Genomic DNA, 18,815 nt, shown 5'->3' on the forward strand with positions numbered 1-18,815 from the left:
CAAAAGCTGAAAGCCAAAGGTCAATGAACAATTGTGTATGTGTTTAAAAAACTTCTCTTTACGGTGTAGAACATAAAACAGCAGATGAAAGTCGAGGGTTGAATTTAATCAGAGCAAGCCATTTGAAAACTGGTTAAAATAAAAAGAACGACACAGTTTATCTGTTACCTGAATCTAGCCTGGATTGAAATATTTCTTCCATTCACAATACGCTCCGCAATAATCCATCAGGAAAGCGGGCCGTGTTGTTCAGATTGTGTCGGCTTCAGTCTGAAACACATTAGATTGATGTGACCAAAAGTGGAGGCTAAAGGTCACCGAGGCTGAAACTGACGAGTGCTTGGAGCTCTGATTGGGAAATTGAAAGCGGGCCCTGGAGTTGACAAGTGGTCCCTTGCTGCCCACTTCTTGCTGAAGTTTAGAGAGGAGGAGTGTGATCGCCGGGGAGATCTGCGGCACTGAGGACAACAACAACAAAACAGGTTGCAAGGAGGAGGGTTGGGAGGGGGGCGTTAAGGTGGCAGGGGATCCACTGATGGTTCAGATCGATTGAAAAATGGGTCTGGGAGCGGTGCTTTGGATCCTGGGCTTGGAGCTGCTGTGGCTGGCAGCGCTCGCTGGAGGTGGCTGTGTGGATCTGGGGAGCTGCTGCCAGGGGAGAGAGCCTGAATGTCGCAGCACAGGCTGGCGTCCCGATCGCTCCTACGGAACCTGCTACTGCGACCAGGCTTGTCGAAACACCCTGGACTGCTGCCACGATTATCAACTCGCTTGTCCAGGTAACCCTAGACACTTCCCTATTGAAAGACCAACTTTTTTTTTTGTTTTATCCTCCCTCTCTCCCCTCCTCTACATTTTTTAAAATCTGTTCAGGGCGGGAGAGAAATCCACTCCACACTTTAATCAGTTCCCAAACGTTGAATAATAATTTCGCAGATTGGGAGGGTTACAGTGAAGCTGGTCTGTGGATTGGGAAAAAAAACAAACTGTAAAAATGTTTTATCAAAATAGTGCAAGTCGTGTCAGCTGTAAGATTCTATAAGTAGGCAGTGCCTCGCAGTAAACTCCAGATAAATGACTTACCCAAAAGGTTACATGAACCGATTTGTAAGACCAGTGTTTATATATAAAAGAATTTACGCTTAGTATAACAGAGTACTGTAGGTCAGCGGTGAGGGAACAGAGCGGCGTGGTGTTAAATGTATCAAAAACACACCCTTCACTGACGGTAAACAGAAAGCTCACGCCAACTTTTATTCACCTAAACGTACACCCCAGGGCTAGAGAACAGGGAAGAAGGATAGACATAAAACGACCGACCAAGCAAAGTACAAACTGATCATTTACAATCTGATGGAATGAAACTGGAACCTTGTCAGTCTGGTGTAATTTCAAGTGGAATCTCAATTACTTTTTTTAAACTGGGACCAATTGTCGGAAAGCCCCTCGCAGTGGCTGTTGGACAGTTGGACCATTGGCTTGGGGTGTGATCTATTAGTCTTTCTGGCAAGTCACATGGGAACGGATGCCAAAGCATTACGAAGAGTCGTTACTCAGGCAAAAAAGAACAAAAATAATGAAGTCATTTAAACTTATTTGGCAATCTGACAGTAGGTGAGGGTGATTGGACTGCTGGGTTAGTTACGATGTTGGTAAGATTGTGAGAGAGCAGGAGAAAAGATCAGTGTTGAGGGGGCGGGGGGGGGGGGTTATTTGTTATTGGAGAGAACAGCTACATTTCCTGTTGGGGGACCGGCACACAACGCAGGTCCTCACAGCTCCTTGGTTCATGGTATCCACGTGCCCCTGTTTCGGAAGGAGGCAAATAGGAATCAATGGGAAGATGAATATAGAAAAGACCGAAATATAAAGAAAAGGGAATAAGAGGATGAAGGAATGAGTATGTGATTAGGCCAATAGTTAGCAAAAAGAGAACCCAAAATTCTTCTAAACATACATAATGTAAGGGTGAAACCAATTGGGGACCAAAAAAAGAGACAGGAGAACATGGCTGAGATACCAAATGAATACTTTGAATCTCACCTCACCATAGAGAAGGGAGTTCTGCCAATTTAAAAGTACAGGAGGGGGCAGTAATTATATTCATAGAATCATACAGCACAGAAGGTGGCCATTCAGCCCATAATGCAAATTCCAAATTTCCCTGCTGCCATCAGACTTTTGAATGGACCTACCTCACACTAAGTTGATCTTTCTCTGCACCCTAGCTATGGGCTGTAACACTACACTCTGCACTCTCTCATTTCCTTCCCAATGCACAGTATGCTTTGTCTGTATAGCCGCAAGAAACAATACATGTACGAATACATGTGACAATAATAAATCAAATCAAATCAGGCAGTCACCCAAGGCCAGAATTGAACGGGAGTCCCTGGCGCTGTGAGGCAGCAGTGCTAACCACTGTGCCAACCTGTCACCCCCTCTTATCCTCCTCTGTCCCGATGAAAATAGTCCAAGCTTTTCCAAGCTCTGTTCATATCAGAAGCCCGTCATCCCTGGTGATTTTTTATTGCAATTTTTCTTACATCTTTTTGGAATGTTGTGCTCAGGATTGTTCACAATATTCCTGTTGAGGCCTAAGTAGTGAATAATAAAGTTCTAACATGATTTCTACAATTTGATTCTATTCCCCTATTTAACAAACCAAGCAACTCATAGGCTGTTTAAACCCCCTTTAATCAACTTGCCCTGCCACCTTTGAAGATTTGTGTGTATGAACCTTGGGGCTTTTTGGCTTGTTTACAAATTTAGATATTAGCTGGGGTAAAATATATAGTGGAGGTACTTAAGAGGTTGGCAGTCCTAAAATACTTCACTCGAGTGTCAGTTTTTGTACTCATGTCCTGGAGTGGGACTTGAACCCACAGCCTGATGGCTCAGCAGTGACGTGACACAAGATCAGAAAACCATAGATATCAGGAACGGGAATCAGACATTCAATCCATCAAGCCTGCTCTGTCATTCAATAAGATTATGCCTGATCTAATTGTAGCCATAACTCCACTTACCTGTCTGTCCTCCATAGCACTTACTTCCCTTGTCAGTCAATAATCTGTCTACTGTAGCCTTGAATATATTCAATTTCTCAATTTCTACTGCTCTCTGTGGAAGAGATTTCCAAAGACGAACGACCCTCTGAGAGAAGAAATTCCTCCTCCCCTCCATTTTAAATGGGAGGTCCCTTATTTGTAAACTGTGCCCCCTAGTTGTAAATTCCCCTGTGAGGGGGAAACAATCCCTCAGCAACTACTCTACCAAGCCAGCTTAGAATCTTACATGTTTCAATAAATCACCTCTCATTCTTCTGAACTGCAATGGGTATAGGTCCAACCTCCTCAACCTTCCCTCATAAGATAAACCCCTTCAGCCCAAGTGAACCTTCTCTGAATGTTTCCGATTCAAGTGATATTCCTCTTTAAGTAAGGAGACCAAAACTGTACACAATACTCTGGGCGTGGTCTCACCAGTGCCAGCTGTGGTGGAACTTCCTTACTTTTATATTCCATCCCTCTTGCAACAGAGGCCAACATTCCATTTTCCTTCCTAATTACTTGCTGTGCCTGTATGTTTTTTGTGATTCATGTACAAGGACACCCAGATCATTCTGAACTGCAACATTCTGCAGTCTCTCACCATTTTAAAAAACGCGTGGAGCTTTTCTATTCTTTCAGCCAAGGTGGACAACCTCACATTTTCCCACTTTAAACTCTACCTGCCAATTTTTTTGCTCACTCGTTCAACCTATCTATTTCTGCCCCACCACTCTCCCTCAACCCCATGGCATGTTTTACTGTGGTGGAGATAGCTTGACATCGGCTACCGGTGAGATTTACCAGTCCTGCCGATATTGATGGTGTTTTGCCCGTCCTGCCACTGGGGAACCTACCACAGCGGGTCTTTGTTGGTACTGGTAGATTCCACCAGCAGGAAGGGCCGGAAAATCCCACCCTTTGTATCCTCCTCACAACCTGTTTCATGCCTAGCTTTGTATAAACAAACTAACATGGGATTCCTAATGTGAAATCTGAGCATTTCTGGCATTTATGTTTTTATTCCCAATGTGAACATTATGCAAAGAGCTGTTCTCAACTGATGGAATTTGAAATGTTGTGGGTTTTTGTAAACCCTCACCACCCTCACAATCACCACTATCTATTACTCAGATTCATGCAGGAAGCATGGTCTACTTGGGCGATGTAGTCAAATATTCTTGCTGCCTGTGAATATATGTCCCAACATGAACACAGAAACACTAGGACTACTTAATTTTCAAAATGAAAATCATTGGGGAAATACGCTTTGGGGTTCTTTTAAAGGTAGTCCTTGGATTTCTTTCACATGTCATACAATTTACAGTATTAATCTTTCTATTGGTTTATTAGCTATTTCTTGCAAAGTGAGCGAATGGAGTTTCTGGAGTGGCTGTGCAGAACAATGCAAAAATACTTACCGTGTTCGTCAGCGATACATCACACAAGAGCCACAGAATGGTGGTGAGCCATGTCCTCCCTTGGAAGAACGAGCAGGCTGTGTGGAATATCACAGTGGCCAGGAAAAAATGTGTAGGCAGTCTTTGGGTACGTGCATTACATTTATTGGTAGGGTCTGTTTACACTACTGGTTGTAAGTGAAGAGTATTGATGCTGTATAAACACTAAACTTTCAGTGATAGCTGAAATTTATTTAACTAAAGGGACCTAACCTTCTAGACTGAAGATAATTAATTTGACTGGGCAAATCTTTGATTATTTTGTGATGTGATATTGAATTTATCGAAATACAGTTGTAGTAGAAAATCTAACAAGGTGCTTAATATGTAGAAGTTTAAAATTTGTACAGGAAACATTTTTTAAGACAATTTGTATTAGATGCAAAGGGGTTAATAGACCATTAGTTTGGTAACATCAGCATTCTAAATGTTGATATTTGATATCATATTATATCATATATAAAAGTATAGTCAATGGATGGATGTTGTAAAGTATGATGATAAGACACTGACTTTTACGATGGACTGATCACAACTTCCTGTCACAATGAAACCAAACATAACTCTAAAAATAATTTGTGATCAGTTTTGTTTGTTAGTAATTTATGATTTGTTAGCTTTGCTGCAGACTGGTGGGCAAATAATGAATGAACCTCAGTTGAGGACAGTGGGATATTTCATTTCAAGGCTACAGTTAATTACCGATGGTCTAACTCTAGAAGTAATGATTATTAACGTGGGAGTTTACCCTCTGATCTTACTAGTAATCCATTATATGCATGCTTAGAACACGGGTTTTCAAACTATCTAATCCTTAGATTAAATATGTTTAGAATGAACAACTCCCTGTACAGCTGACTGAACAGAATATATAATCATAGAATCATAGAATCCCTACAGAACAGAAGGAAGCCATTAGGCCCATCGAGTCTGCATCGACTCTCCAATAAAGCATCTTACCCAGGCCCACCCCCTGCCTGATCCCATAAACTCACAATTTATCCCACTAATGTACCTGTATGCTAACTATGCTAAGGATTCATGTACAAGGACACTTAGAACCCGTGTTCTAAGCATGCACCACAGCATTTAAATGGCAGCTTATCTTGGGTAGTAACATTTTATGTGGCACCTTATTGAATTCCTTTTAGAACGCTGGTATCCCTTTATCACCTTCAAAAACTTAATGAATTTGTCAAATTGGATTTCTCCTTCACAAAGCCACAGTAACTCTGCCTGATTGTATTATATATTTTTTTAAATTTCCTGCTACTAATTCCTTAATAGTGGATTCTAGCATTTTCCCAATACTAGATGTTAGACTAACATCAAGGTAGATAGATCCCCGGGACCTGATTAACTGTATCCCAAGACATTGTGGGAGGTTAGGGAGGAAATTGTGGGTCCCCGAGCAGAGATATTTGAATCATCAACAGCCACATGGGAGGTGCCTGAAGATCGGAGGGTGGCAAATATTGTGCCTTTGTTCAAGAAGGGCTGCATGGAAAAGCCTGGGAACTACAGGCTGGTGAGCCTAACATCTGCAGTGGGTAAATTGTTAGAAGGCATTCTGAGAGACAGGATCTAGAGGCATTTAGAGAGGCAAAGACTGATTAGGAACAGGCAGCATGGTTTTGCGAGTGGAAGATCATGTCTCATGAATTTGATTTTTGAAGGGGTAACTAAGAAGGTAGATGAGGGCAGTGCAGTCGACGTAGTCTACATATTCTCATACCCGGACATACTCTCTTTCACCTTCTTCCGTCGGAAAAAAGATGCAAAAGTCTGAAGACACGTACCAACCAGCTCAAGAACAGCTTCTTTCCTGCTGCCATCAGACTTTTAAATGGACCTACCTCGCATTAAGTTGATCTTTCACTACACCCTAGCTATGACTGTATCACTACATTCTGCACTCTCTCCTTTCCTTCTCTATGTACGGTATGCTTTGTCTGTATAGTGCGCAAGAAACAATATTTCTCACTGTATACCAATACATGTGACAATAATCAAATCATATCAAATCAAATACATGGACGTTAGCAAGGCCTTTGACAAAGTACCGCATGGTAGGTTGTTGCATAAGGTTAAATCTCACGGAATCCAGGGCTAGGTAGTCAGTTGGATACAAAATTGGCTTGATGACAGAAGACAAGAGTAGTACAAAATCAAGAGACAAAAGGGATGGAAGAAATTCAAACAATCATCTTTAGAGAAAAAGTAACAGGAAAACTAAAGGCTGACAGGTCGTGTGGACCTGATAGCCTGCATCCAAGGGTCTTAAGCGAACTGGATGTAGAGATGTAATCTTCTAAATTTTCCCTATATTCTGAGTAGACCCTAGTGGATTGGAAAACCCCAAATGTAATACCTTTATTCAAGAAAGGAGGGATAGAAAGGAGGAACTGATAGGCCAGTTATAGAGTTATAGAATATTTTACTATGAGGTCATTAATCCTGTCTCATTTTAGCTTACCAAGTGGGTTCCAGAATGTATTGTTCTAAGAAATCTCCCAAATACACTCCATGAACTCCTCACAGAATCACAGAATTGTTACAGTGCAGAAGGAGGCCATTCGGCCCATTGTGTCTGTGCCAGCTCTCCAACTGAGCATTATGACTTAGTGCCATTCTCCTACCTTTTCCCTGTAATCCTTTATATTGTTTCTATTAAATGATTTCTTGAACGCCTCGGATTGAACCTGCCTCCACCACATTTTCAGGCAGTGCATTCCAGATCTGAACCACTCGCTGTGCGAAAATGCTTTTTTCTCACAACACATTTGCTTGTTTTGAAAATCTCTTTGAATTTCTGCCCTCTTGTTCTTGAATCTTTTACAAGCAGCAACAGCTTCTACCTCAAGACTACCTTTGTCTGCAAGGTGCCTGGACCTTTACAATTTAATCAGATTGTTGCCAGCAAATAACATGCTTTCTCATGCTAGAAGGTCTGGACATCTCCATAACTTGATGTAGTTTATTTGGATTTTAGCAAAGCCTTTGACAAGGTTCCACATGGGAGACGACTGAGAAGGCTGAAGCACGTGGAATTCAGGGTAACTTGGTGAGGTGAATCTGAAATTGGCTTAGCAATAGGACACAAAGGATGGTGGTAGAAGGCTGTTTGAGTGTCCAGTGTCCAGTGATGTACCACAAGGTTCAGTGCAGGGCCCTTATTTGTTATCTACATAAATGATATAGATTAGAATGTGGGGGGAATGATAAGTAAGTTTGCAGATGACACCTAGATCGGTAGGGTGGCTAATAGTGAAGAAAAAGGTTGTAGGTTACAGGAAGATAAAGATGGGTTTGTCAGATGGGCAGAGCAGTGGCAGATGGGTACTTAACCCCGATAAGTGCAAGCTGATGCACTTTGGAAGAAATAACAAGGGAGTATTAATGAATGGCAGGACACTACAAAGCTCAGAGGAACAGATGGATCTTGGGGCACTTATTCACAGATCCATGAAGGTGGCAGAGCAGGTGAATAGGGTAGTTAAGAAGGCATATGGGACACATCAGTCATGGCATAGAGTATAAGAGCAAAGAGGTTATGTTGGAGCTGCACTGAATGTTAGTTCGGCCAAGATGGAGTACTGTGTGCAGTTCTGATCACCTCATATAGTAAGGATGTGATTGCACTAGAGGGGGTACAGAGAAGATTCACCAGGATGTTGCCTGCATTGGAGCATTTGAGCTACAAGGAGAGACTGGATAGTGGATTGTTTTCTTTAGAGCAGAGAAGGCTGAGAGGCGACATGATTGAGATGTATAATATGATGAGAGGTATGGAGAGGGTGAATAGGAAGCAGCTGTTCCCCTTGGTTGAGGGGTCAATCACAAGGGAGCATAATTTTAGGGTGAGGGTGAGGAGATTCAGAGAGGATTTGAGAAAAATATTTTCGCTCAGAGGGTGGTGGGAATCTGGAATGCACTACCTGGGAAGGTAGTGGAGTCTGGAAACCTTACAACCTTTCAAAAGTATTTGGATGAACACTTGAAATATCATAACATTCAAGGATATGGAACAAGGGCTGGAAAATGGAATTAGCACAACTTTAGTAGTAGTTATTGTCACTGCAGACTCGATGGACCGAAGGGCCTTTTCTGCACTGTATGGGCCTGATTTTACCATTTTCATTCTAAGTGCTGAATCTGGGCGCAATTCAGATCCGACTTGGAAATCTGCTCTCAGGCGCCCCCATAAGCCCTGAGCCTGAAAAAAAAATCACGAGTCTGAATTGCGCTGTGGGTGGGGCTTATCACGCCTGGAACGATCGGAGCTCTGAACTGCGCATGCGCAGTTAGAAAAAAATGTGAAAAAGCGCGCCCGTGTCAGATTGCTCCCGGGCCGCAAAAAGCGGAGAAAGTGGCCCGGGAGCAAAAAGCAGGAGCGATGGTCCCCACAGACATCACTGTCCCCGTTATCCACCCACCCCCCCGCTACCCAGACCGATCGTGACCCCCTGCCCCCTTCCCCAGCACCGATCAGCCGCAGAGTGGCAGCGGACCCCCCCCGTCACCCCCATCAGAGATCCATCTGGCCTCCTCCTGCCCCCCCCACTTCACCAGTGAGTGATCGGGCCTCCCCCCCCCACCAGAGATACATCTTACCCACCTCCCTCCTTTCCCCCCACCCCAAACCAGAGAACAATATGGCCTCACTCCTCCCCACCACAGAGAATGATCTGACCTCACTCCCCCCCCTCCCCCCAGAGAATGATCTGGCCTCACACCGCCCCTGCCTCCCCGCCCCCCCCCTTGCCCCCCCGCCACCCCCGCTCAGAGAATGATCTGACCTCACTCCCCCCCCCCCCCCAGAGAATGATCTGGCCTCACTCCCCCCCCCCCAGAGAATGATCTGGCCTCACTCCCCCCCCCTCCCCCCAGAGAATGATCTGGCCTCACACCGTCCCTGCCGCCCCCCCCCCCCCCCACCACCCCCGCTCAGAGAATGATCTGGCCTCACTCCATGCCCCCCCCCCCCCCCCCCCCCCCCAGAGGTACATCTGACCTGCCTCCTCCTCCCTCCCCACCCTCTCACCACTCTCACCAGAGAAAGATCTGACCCGCCTCCCTCCCCCTCCTACTAATGATCTGAGTCAGAGAGCCGTTGGAAGCTCTGAACTCACCTCTTCAGCAGCTGGAGCGCCTGAAACAGGCTTTTATTCAGCAGGTCCATTTCAGCGCGATTCCGGATTGGCGAACGCGATGGTAAAGGGGGAAATGCTGATAAAGTTGTGTGGACAGTTCATTAATTCAATTGAAATACATGCAAATGAATTTAAATCGCCGTTGCTCCCGTTTCGGGTGCGAACCGTATCACGGCCATTCCCGGGCCTCAGTAAAATGGCCATCTGCGCGGATGCTGGTGCGGATTGCATTAATGGCCTCACACCCGACTTTACCACGTTTTTGTGCCTGAATATGGGCGCGACGCAATGGTAAAATCGGGCCCTATGACTCTATAATTAACATCTGCACTGTCTTTTTCCTGATCTAACAACACAGCATTTCCATTCAAATAGACTATATACAGCATGTAAATAGGCCATTCTGTCCATCTAGTATGTTCTAGAGTTTGTACTCCATAGGGGTGATTCTCCCAGCTCATTGCACTGCCCAAGCAGTGCAGCAAGCTGGGAGACAGAAGCAGAGGCCGTGTAATGGGCTCCCTGCTGGGCGGCCACAGCCTCTGCGCATCTCTGGACACTGGATTTTCGGCGCGGAGCTGATTAAAATATTTAAATTGCTATTTGAATCTTATTAGTCTCCCCACCCTCGCCAGGAGTGGTTAACTCCAGCGGGGTTTACAATAGCTCCCCACAAACGGGGAGCTGGCGGCCTGACTCCACTGGAGTGAAGGGAGTCCATGGAGGCACTCCCAGGAGGTCGAGGGGCAGCGAGGGGTGATGCCTGGGCAGTGCAAGCTTGGCCCCCTGGCTCTGCCCAAGGAGCAAAGTGGCAATACCCAGGGGGCATTGTGGTGCCATCAGGCAGTGCCAAGACGGTGAGGCCTCCAGGGGAGGGGCCTTTGGGGGGCTGGGCCTGTGGGGGGGAGATCGGGGGAGTGGAGGTTCCCGCTGCCACTCTGCACTTGGGATCAGTGACAGAGGAAGGGTGGACCGAGATCGGGGCTGACCATCGGGGTGCGTGTGGGGGGTATCAGCCTGCCGGCGGGGTGGGGGGTCAGGGCTGCAGGGGGTGGGGGGAGGGGGTCAGGAGATCAGGTTCTGCCTCGGTGGGGCAGTGTTGTGGGGTTGTGGGGCTGGCCATCGATCAAGCTGGCCAGTGATCAGGCAGTGATGGGCTACTGCACATGCGCCCATCTCCGCTATGACAGATCAGCACACGTACAGTGGCCCGCTCAGCACTATACTGCCGGCTTCCTCAGTGGGAATAGACCCACTTTTTTATCGTGGTGCACAGACTGTGGGAGATTCATTTTGAAAATCCCGCTAAAAAAAACAGCGGGATTTACTCTCGTTTTTACACAAATTAGTCATTTAGAATTTCTTTGGGGGAATCCTAGCCCATGAGTTTCCTTCCATTATCTCTATTATCAGCCTTTCAGCATAGATTTCTGCTCCCTTTTCCCTCAAGTACGCATCTAATTTCCTATTGAAAGGATCCAGGCTATTTTCGTCCACCACTTCCTGTGAAGTTCCACGTTCTGGAAACTCTCTAAGTAAAAGCGCTTCTCCTTTCATTGCGGAGTTTATTAGTAACTATCTTTTGTTTGTAGTTTTAGATTGTCCCAATCAGAATTTGAGTAAAATCCTAAGCTAATTGGGGATTTAAATATTATAATTATTTGACAAACAGGTCCACAGGGGGTTTCTCTCTCACCTGCAAACCAACCCAAATGATTTGAAGGTTTTCGCCTGATATATCAGCAGAAACACCTCGATTGAGTTCAACTAACAATTTAGTGCAGTGACCTGCAATTATTTCATGAAGGGGTTGCCCAGGGTCTCAGCTGACTGATGCTGATTTTTGCATCATGTTTGCCTTGTTTGGCTTATGTCTTATAAAGTATAATACAGAACTCTCTATTTTACAGATCCCTATCCTTATGAGACAGTGCATCCTTCAGTTACAATGCACAGTAGCATGAGACTTTCTCATCAGGAGAAATAAAACTATCTGCACATTAAATCCATTGTAGCGTTAAAGAATTTATCAGCGAGCAGCTTTTTCATTGACACTTTATTTAAAATGCAATATCACTCCCACTGAAGAATTGTTGCTTATGCAAAGGCGGCATGGTGACACAGTGGTTAGCACTGCAGCCTCACAACGTCAAGGACCCAGATTCAATTCAGGCCTCAAGTGACTGCCTGTGTGGAGTTTGCACATTCTCCTCGTGTCTGCGTGGGTTTCCTCTGGGTGCTCCGGTTTCCTCCCACAGTGCAAAGGTGTGCGGGTCAGGTGGATCGGCCATGCTAAATTGCCCTCAGTGTCGGGGGGCTAGCAGGGTAAATACATGGGGTTACGGGAATAGGGCCTGGGTGGGTTTGTTGTTGGTACAGGTTCGATGGGCCAAATGGCCTCCTTCTGCATTGTAGGGATTCTATTGAACTACGAAATACATTTGCAAAAATCAAGAATTTTGGTTCAATCATAGTTTACATTGACACCCCATTTTTAAAAAATCCTATAGGTAAATGTATGTCCTTGATGAAGATCAGTGCATTGCTTTGACTTTGTGAAGTAAATGGAAAGTTTATGAATAATGCACTTTTTATGACATTTATGTTGTACATTTCATTTCCTATCGGTGGAAATCTTTTCGTGCATTGTTAGGAAGTACAAACCTTTGCTGTTTGTAACCTTTTTGGACACCTGCCTAGTGTTGTCACTCATGATTTCCATCTTTGTGTTTTACTGTGTACAGTCCCTGCATTAATTACCACAGGGGGATATGGAAAAGCTCGAAGAAAGCGAGATGTATTCTTTGAATCTGAGGCGCCTGGGTAAGTAAAAGGTCACAGATATGTCTGCCACAGCGTGCTGGCAGATTAAGCTCTGTCTAATTGCATTTTAAATCCAAATCAAGAAATTGGAGAAAATGTTTATGTAAAGTGCTTTTCTACTCAAACCTGGTTGGATCACCATTATTTATGTTGAGCATTCACGATCTGGTAGTTGGTGAGTTTGAAAATTTTAGTTCGAGGCAGGAAGGAAGGAAGGATGTCTGCAGAGTGGCTAACCCATGTTGGACTGGGCCTGCGAGGAGTGCTTGGCACAGATCGAATAGAAAAATGCTTCTTTGTCCATTACAATTGACAGCACCTCAACCAACACTTGCGGAACTGAAGGAAATGATTCCCTCTACGGGGATATGATCTGTGAATGCTCCAATGTGTAATGTTTACAGAAAATGTATTTATTTAGAATGGGAAATACAAGTCATGTAGGAAAAATGATCAGGATGTCAACAATTAAGACTATGTTAAGTGCTAAAGTGACAAGATAAATGCCATGACCCAGCTTTCCCTGTAAGAGCTGTGCTTTAATAAAATGTGGGTTGGAGAATTATGCTGGCCTTTTAGTTCTATCTTTGTCCCAAGCTCCCTTCGTCTGTCACTCCATGTTGGGGATGTGGTCATACTGAAATTACCCTCATGTTTTCCAAAGGAGAGATGAGCAATTTGACTTCTTTCTGTTTTTATTCATTTGTGGGACATGGGCGTCACTGACTGGCCAGCATTTATTGCCCATCCCTTGCTGCCCTTGAAAAGTTTATTTATAAAGTTAAAGTTTATTTATTAGTCATAAGTAAGGCTTACATTAACATTGCGATGAAGTTCCTGTGAAATTCCCCGAGTCGCCACATTCCGGCGCCTGTTCGGATCAATGCACCTAGCCAGCACGTCTTTCAGTCTGTCGGAGGAAACCGGAGCACCCGGAGGAAACCCACACAGACGCGGGGAGAACGTGCAGACTCCACACAGACAGTGACCCAAGCCGAGAATCAAACCCGGGTCCCTGGCGCTGTGAGGCAGCAGTGCTGACCACTGTGCCACCGTGCCACCCCTAAGAAGGTGATGGTGAGCTGCTTCTTGAATCGCTGCAGTCCACGTGCTGTGGGTTGACCCACAATGTCGTTAGGCAGGGAATTCCAGGATTTTGACCCAGCAACTGCTAAGGAATGGTGATATATTTCCAAGTTTGAGGATAAGGGATAAAACATTTTAGAAATGAGGTGAGGAGAAATTTCTTCACCCAGAGAGTGGTGAATGTGTGGAATTCACTACCACAGAAAGTAGTTGAGGCCAAAACATTGTCTGATTTCAAGAAATAATTAGGTATAGCTCTTGGGGCTAAAGGGATCAAGGGATATGGGGGAAGTGGGGATCAGGATATTGAATTTGATGATCAGCCATGATCATAATGAATGGCAGAGCAGATACGAAGGGCTGAATGGCCTATCCAGCTTCTAGTTTCTATGTTTCTAATCAGGAAGGTGAGTGGCTTAGAGGGGAACTTGCAGGTGATGGTGTTCCCATGTATCTGCTGCCCTTGTCCTTCTAGATTAAAGTGGTCGTGGGTTTGGAAGGTGCTGTCAAAGGATCTTTGGCGAATTGCTGCGTGCACCTTGTAGATAGTACACACTTCACCTTCATTATCCAGTGATCTTTGTATTTTAGCATTTTAAAGTTTTTTTTTTAAAAAAGCATCAAATTTTACAATTGATAAGTTATAATAATTGTGTGTATTAAAACCTGTTTGGACTGGGACTAATGTATAAAATGTCTTACAGCGAGTCTGTATGTGTTGCATTTAGTCACTTACACAAAGTTATATTGCGGAAAATAAAGCCAGCCTTTTAAAGTTGGGTTCATCTGACCTTGGGGCAGAGATTTACGAGTCGGTCCAATTTTCTCTATTTGCCTCATTTAATCACGTTCCCACAGTGAATGTGATCGTGACTAATAAATGAGCTCGTGAAGCAGGGAATCCTCCATTCACGGATAACGTCACTCCATTTATCATCACACCTTTATCATTGAAGAGGGAGGTTATTGTATTAACTACACAGCCCAAAGGCATGCAGGTTAGGTGGATTGGCCATGCTAAATTGCCCCTTAGTGTCCAGAGATATGTAGGTTAGATGGATTAGCCATGGTAAATGTATAGGGTTACAGGGATAGGGCGGGGGGAGAGGGCCTAATTTGGATATTCTGACAGAGAGTCAGTGCAGACCTAATGGGCTGAATGGCCTCTTCTGCACTGTAGGGATTCCATTCTATAATTCTACATCTTCTACCTCTGCAAACCTACAAGTGATATTAACCACAATCCATCTTAGCAGTTAGTCATCACCTACTGGTCCCAAACCACAGACTACCCGAAAAGAATGCAATGGAGGTTAGGTTGTGTTATTGTTGATTATTGTAACAGCTATTTCAGAGGGTAATTAATATTCCATAGAATTCCAGAAGTAGACCATTCAGCCTATAAGCTTGCACAGGTGCTAACTCTTCAGTTGTCTATTTCATCCAATTCCATTCAGTTGCACTTTTCTCGTTTTTTAAAATATTCTTCCTTTTCAAGTACTTAATTCCCGATTTAATTGTTACAGTCTGTACCTTATTAGCAACATGATAAAGCTTGCCATGTACTCATGCGAAAATAATTCTTCCGTCTACCTTCATTTGAGCTTTAAAAAAAATCTATTGATCTTCTATATTTACTAGCGTGCTTTCCCAAACATTTCTTTCTTTTTCCCTTCCTTACCTCATAGATATTGTGTTGAGTTTAAAGTGCAGTCATTGACTCAGAATTGCGTGGTAGAGAACCGTCCTCATACTAGGTGGATGCAATATCTTCGGGAAGGATTTACTGTTTGTGTAGAATGCCAACCTCCTGCCCTGAACTCGAGATTCCAGAGATGTTACGGTGATGGCGTAGAAGCTGAAAGGCAAGAAATTATGCTTTTATTTCATTTTTTTAACACAGTTAGCAAGGTGTCTGTGTTTTTGTAATAAGGCTAAAATGTAGATATCTTCCAGCTTTCAAAGTCTATCATTATTTATTCATAGCCAGAAGCATCACAGGGAGCCACACACAACTTAAGATGTAGACCATGGGTGCAGCTCCCACATTGACTATGTGCAATTGTATAAAATGATTGATATATGTTCAGTTGTCTGGAATAATGAATGGCCAAATCCAGTCCTTTGACTAGTTTTGTAGGGTAAGGTTAATATTTTTTATTATTATTATCACAAATAAGGCTTACATTAACACTGCAATGAAGTTACTGTGAAATTTCCCTAGTCGCCACAGTCCGGCCCCTTTTCCGGTCAATGCACCTAACCAGCACATCTTTCAGAATGTGGGAGGAAACCAGAGCACCCGGAGGAAACCCACGCAGACACGGGGAAAACATGCAAACTCCACATAGACAGTGATCCAAGCCGGGAATTGAACCCGTGCCCCTGGCACTATGAGGCAGCAGTGTGCTACCGTGTTGCACATATGGGTTTGTTTTTGGGTATGGCTATGATGGTAGCTGCTTCTCTACCCTCTTCTCCAGTTATCTTGCCATGGATATATCATTTTTTCCCTTTGATGATACCCACCGTGTGGACCAGGCTTTTAGCATAGAGGTGCAAATTATTCCCTGATCTCCCCACTTTGAAGTCACCTTCTCTATACACCATTGTTTTCAGCTAGTCACTTAGGTAAACACTAATTCGCATATCAAAAACAGCCATTCAGACAGCTGTACTTATCAGTTCCCCCTTTATCTCATTTTATTTGCTTTTATTTTATCCTGATTTCATTTTTTAATTATGATTTTCCTCAATTCTTAACAGCTGCAAACAGTAAGTCTGTTTTGTTTTATTTTGTTAATGAATGTGGGTGTGCTGACATGTCCAGCATTTGTTGCCCATTCCTAATTGCCCTTGAACTGAATGGCTTGCGCGGCCATTTTAGAGGCGTGTTAAGGGTCAACCATGTGAGTGTAGAGTGACATGTGGGCCAGACCGGGTAAGGTCAGCGGATTTTGTTCCCTAAAAGACATTTAAATGATATCTTTGTGAAAATGCTGAGACAACGAGACTGATAACTTTGTAGAAGATAGCTCATTTGGGGTAAATTCTCTGCGGTTCAGAGAAATGGTTATTCATATGGAATTGTTAAAGTGTGTATGCGTCTCTCTAGCAGAAATCAGATCCTACAGTGGCACGCGATTGGGAATCCTCGCTGTAGAGGAACATGGAAGTGGATTCGACAGATCGAGTCATGTTCTTGCCCTTCAGTCCACAGTTTTTTGTTCATTTGAAGCCAACTCATCCCATCCAAGAAAGACGGTCAGCTCATTAATACCAGCTAAGCACTTGTACTACAGACAGCAATTTTTCTGGAATGTAATTCAGACTATAATACTGCTGAAAAGATAGACATGCTGTTGAAGCTTTTAGTCTTGCACTCATCAGGACAGATTTGCCAGAGTATCAATTGTAAAGAGAACAGCAATTTATACTGCATGAGAAGAGAGCTCTAATTGATTGGTAGAGGCATTTCCTCTACCTCTACCAATCATGGACCACTTGCCAACCAAATAGCACTCTCTTCCCATGCAGTAGAAATTGTTGTTTCTTTTGCAATCAGTTATCTTGTGAATCTGTCCTCTTGAGTGCAAGACAAAAACTTTGACAATGTGTCTCTTTTTTTCAGCAATATTCAAGTTCAGTACTACCAAACGACTAATTGAACCCATGTTAAGATTAAATGTGAGCTATATTCTGAAGTTTGTGTGGAATATTATGTGCACATAAACGCATTGCAGGAAGGATTTGATGAAGTGTCTGAAACATGGCTTTCTGTAAACCTTATTATTTTCCAGCATTTTCAATGAATAGCATCTTATCACCACGTGAGAGAATAAAATAGCCATTAATCTTTGATGGAAAATAATAAATCAGACTGGAGAGGCAGCTTTTAAGCTGTTTTTCTCTCAGACCATCTAAGATATTTAAAGTACAAACATCAAGCCAAATGTTATAGAATTAGTTCAGTGATTGTTTAAAGGAGTTGTTTTCTTTGCCAGAAAGCTTTGGTTACTGCTAAGTGAGTGTTTGACTTTCTCAACGCTCCCTGTACAGTCTGACATTCATTGTTCATAAATATTTAATTGGCAAATCTCGTGGACTGTAACGTGTATCTCTCTGAAGGAACACGGAGCATTCATTTTCCTGATTGTTGGTGAAAATCTAGTTGTGGCTGGAAAGCTTGTGTCAGTAATAGGTGATTAGATAAATGACCATTCTAGCACAGCTTTCTGTGGCTTTAAAACAACTTACCTTTCACAAGGACTGTTTTCTCATGGCTAATGATGTAACAAATTTGTGACTTCGGGGGAAATCTAAATTCCAGTGTGAAAGCTTGAGGAAAATGTTAACGAATGGAAGATTTAGGGGAGTGGAGCATGCATAAGGTCAATTATATATTCCAATTATTGGTTTTGCCTGTGAAACAGAGAAGCTGTAGGTGAAATCAGATTGACTGACATTTTAAAAATAAACTAGTTAACACTTTTGTTCACAGCGGACAAGTGTGTTCTTACTTTCAAACTTATGTCCAATCTGTTACCAAGACCATGTACTTTGTGGTATGAATTATTGTCTATCTTCATTCCTACCTCACTTACAGTCACTGAAACTGTCACTCACAACTTTGTCACCTAAACCGCAGCTCATTGTTGACAATTACATTATATCCTATTCACTTACCAAGGAGCAATGAACCTGTACCCCTAAATCTATAACCCGTACCCCTAGATCTATAACTCTCCTCAACGTCCTACCATTAATGAGTAAGTCCTGCCCCGATTCGATCTACTAAAATGCATTACCTCGCATTTATCTCAATTAAACTCTATCTGCATTCATCAGCCCACTGGCCCAATTGATCAAGACCCCATTACAATCCTAGATAACCTTCTTCACTGTTTACTATGCCACCAATCTTGGTGTCATCTGCAGACTTACTAACCTTGCCTTCTAAATTCTCATCGAAATCATTAATATAAATGACAAATAACGGTGTACCCAGCACCGATCCCTGAGGCACACCACTGGTCACAGGCCTCCAGTTTGAAAAACAACCCTCTACAACCACCCTCCGTCTTCTGTCATCAAATCAATTTTGTATCCATTTGGTTACCTCACCCTGGATCCCATGAAATTTAACTTCTTGCAACAACCTGCCATGGGGTACCTTGTCAAAGGCCTTGCTAAAGTCCATGTAGACAACGTCAATTGCACTGCCCTCATCTACCTTCTTGGTT

General features: G+C 43.5%; 1 protein-coding gene across 1 annotated transcript; it reads left to right on the forward strand.

The window, feature by feature from the left end:
• The first annotated feature begins 305 nt into the window (after positions 1-305).
• On the forward strand, positions 306-18,102 carry LOC144508534 (somatomedin-B and thrombospondin type-1 domain-containing protein). The gene is made up of 5 exons (XM_078236544.1): positions 306-779; positions 4,404-4,598; positions 12,408-12,486; positions 15,261-15,437; positions 16,691-18,102. The coding sequence occupies exons 1-5, from the start codon at positions 557-559 to the stop codon at positions 16,806-16,808; spliced, it is 792 nt and encodes a 263-aa protein (XP_078092670.1). The 5' UTR covers positions 306-556; the 3' UTR covers positions 16,809-18,102.
• The last annotated feature ends 713 nt before the right edge of the window (positions 18,103-18,815 follow it).

The sequence above is a fragment of the Mustelus asterias genome, chromosome 20 (genome assembly GCF_964213995.1).
Source record: "Mustelus asterias chromosome 20, sMusAst1.hap1.1, whole genome shotgun sequence".
NCBI classification, from domain to species: Eukaryota; Metazoa; Chordata; class Chondrichthyes; order Carcharhiniformes; family Triakidae; genus Mustelus; species Mustelus asterias.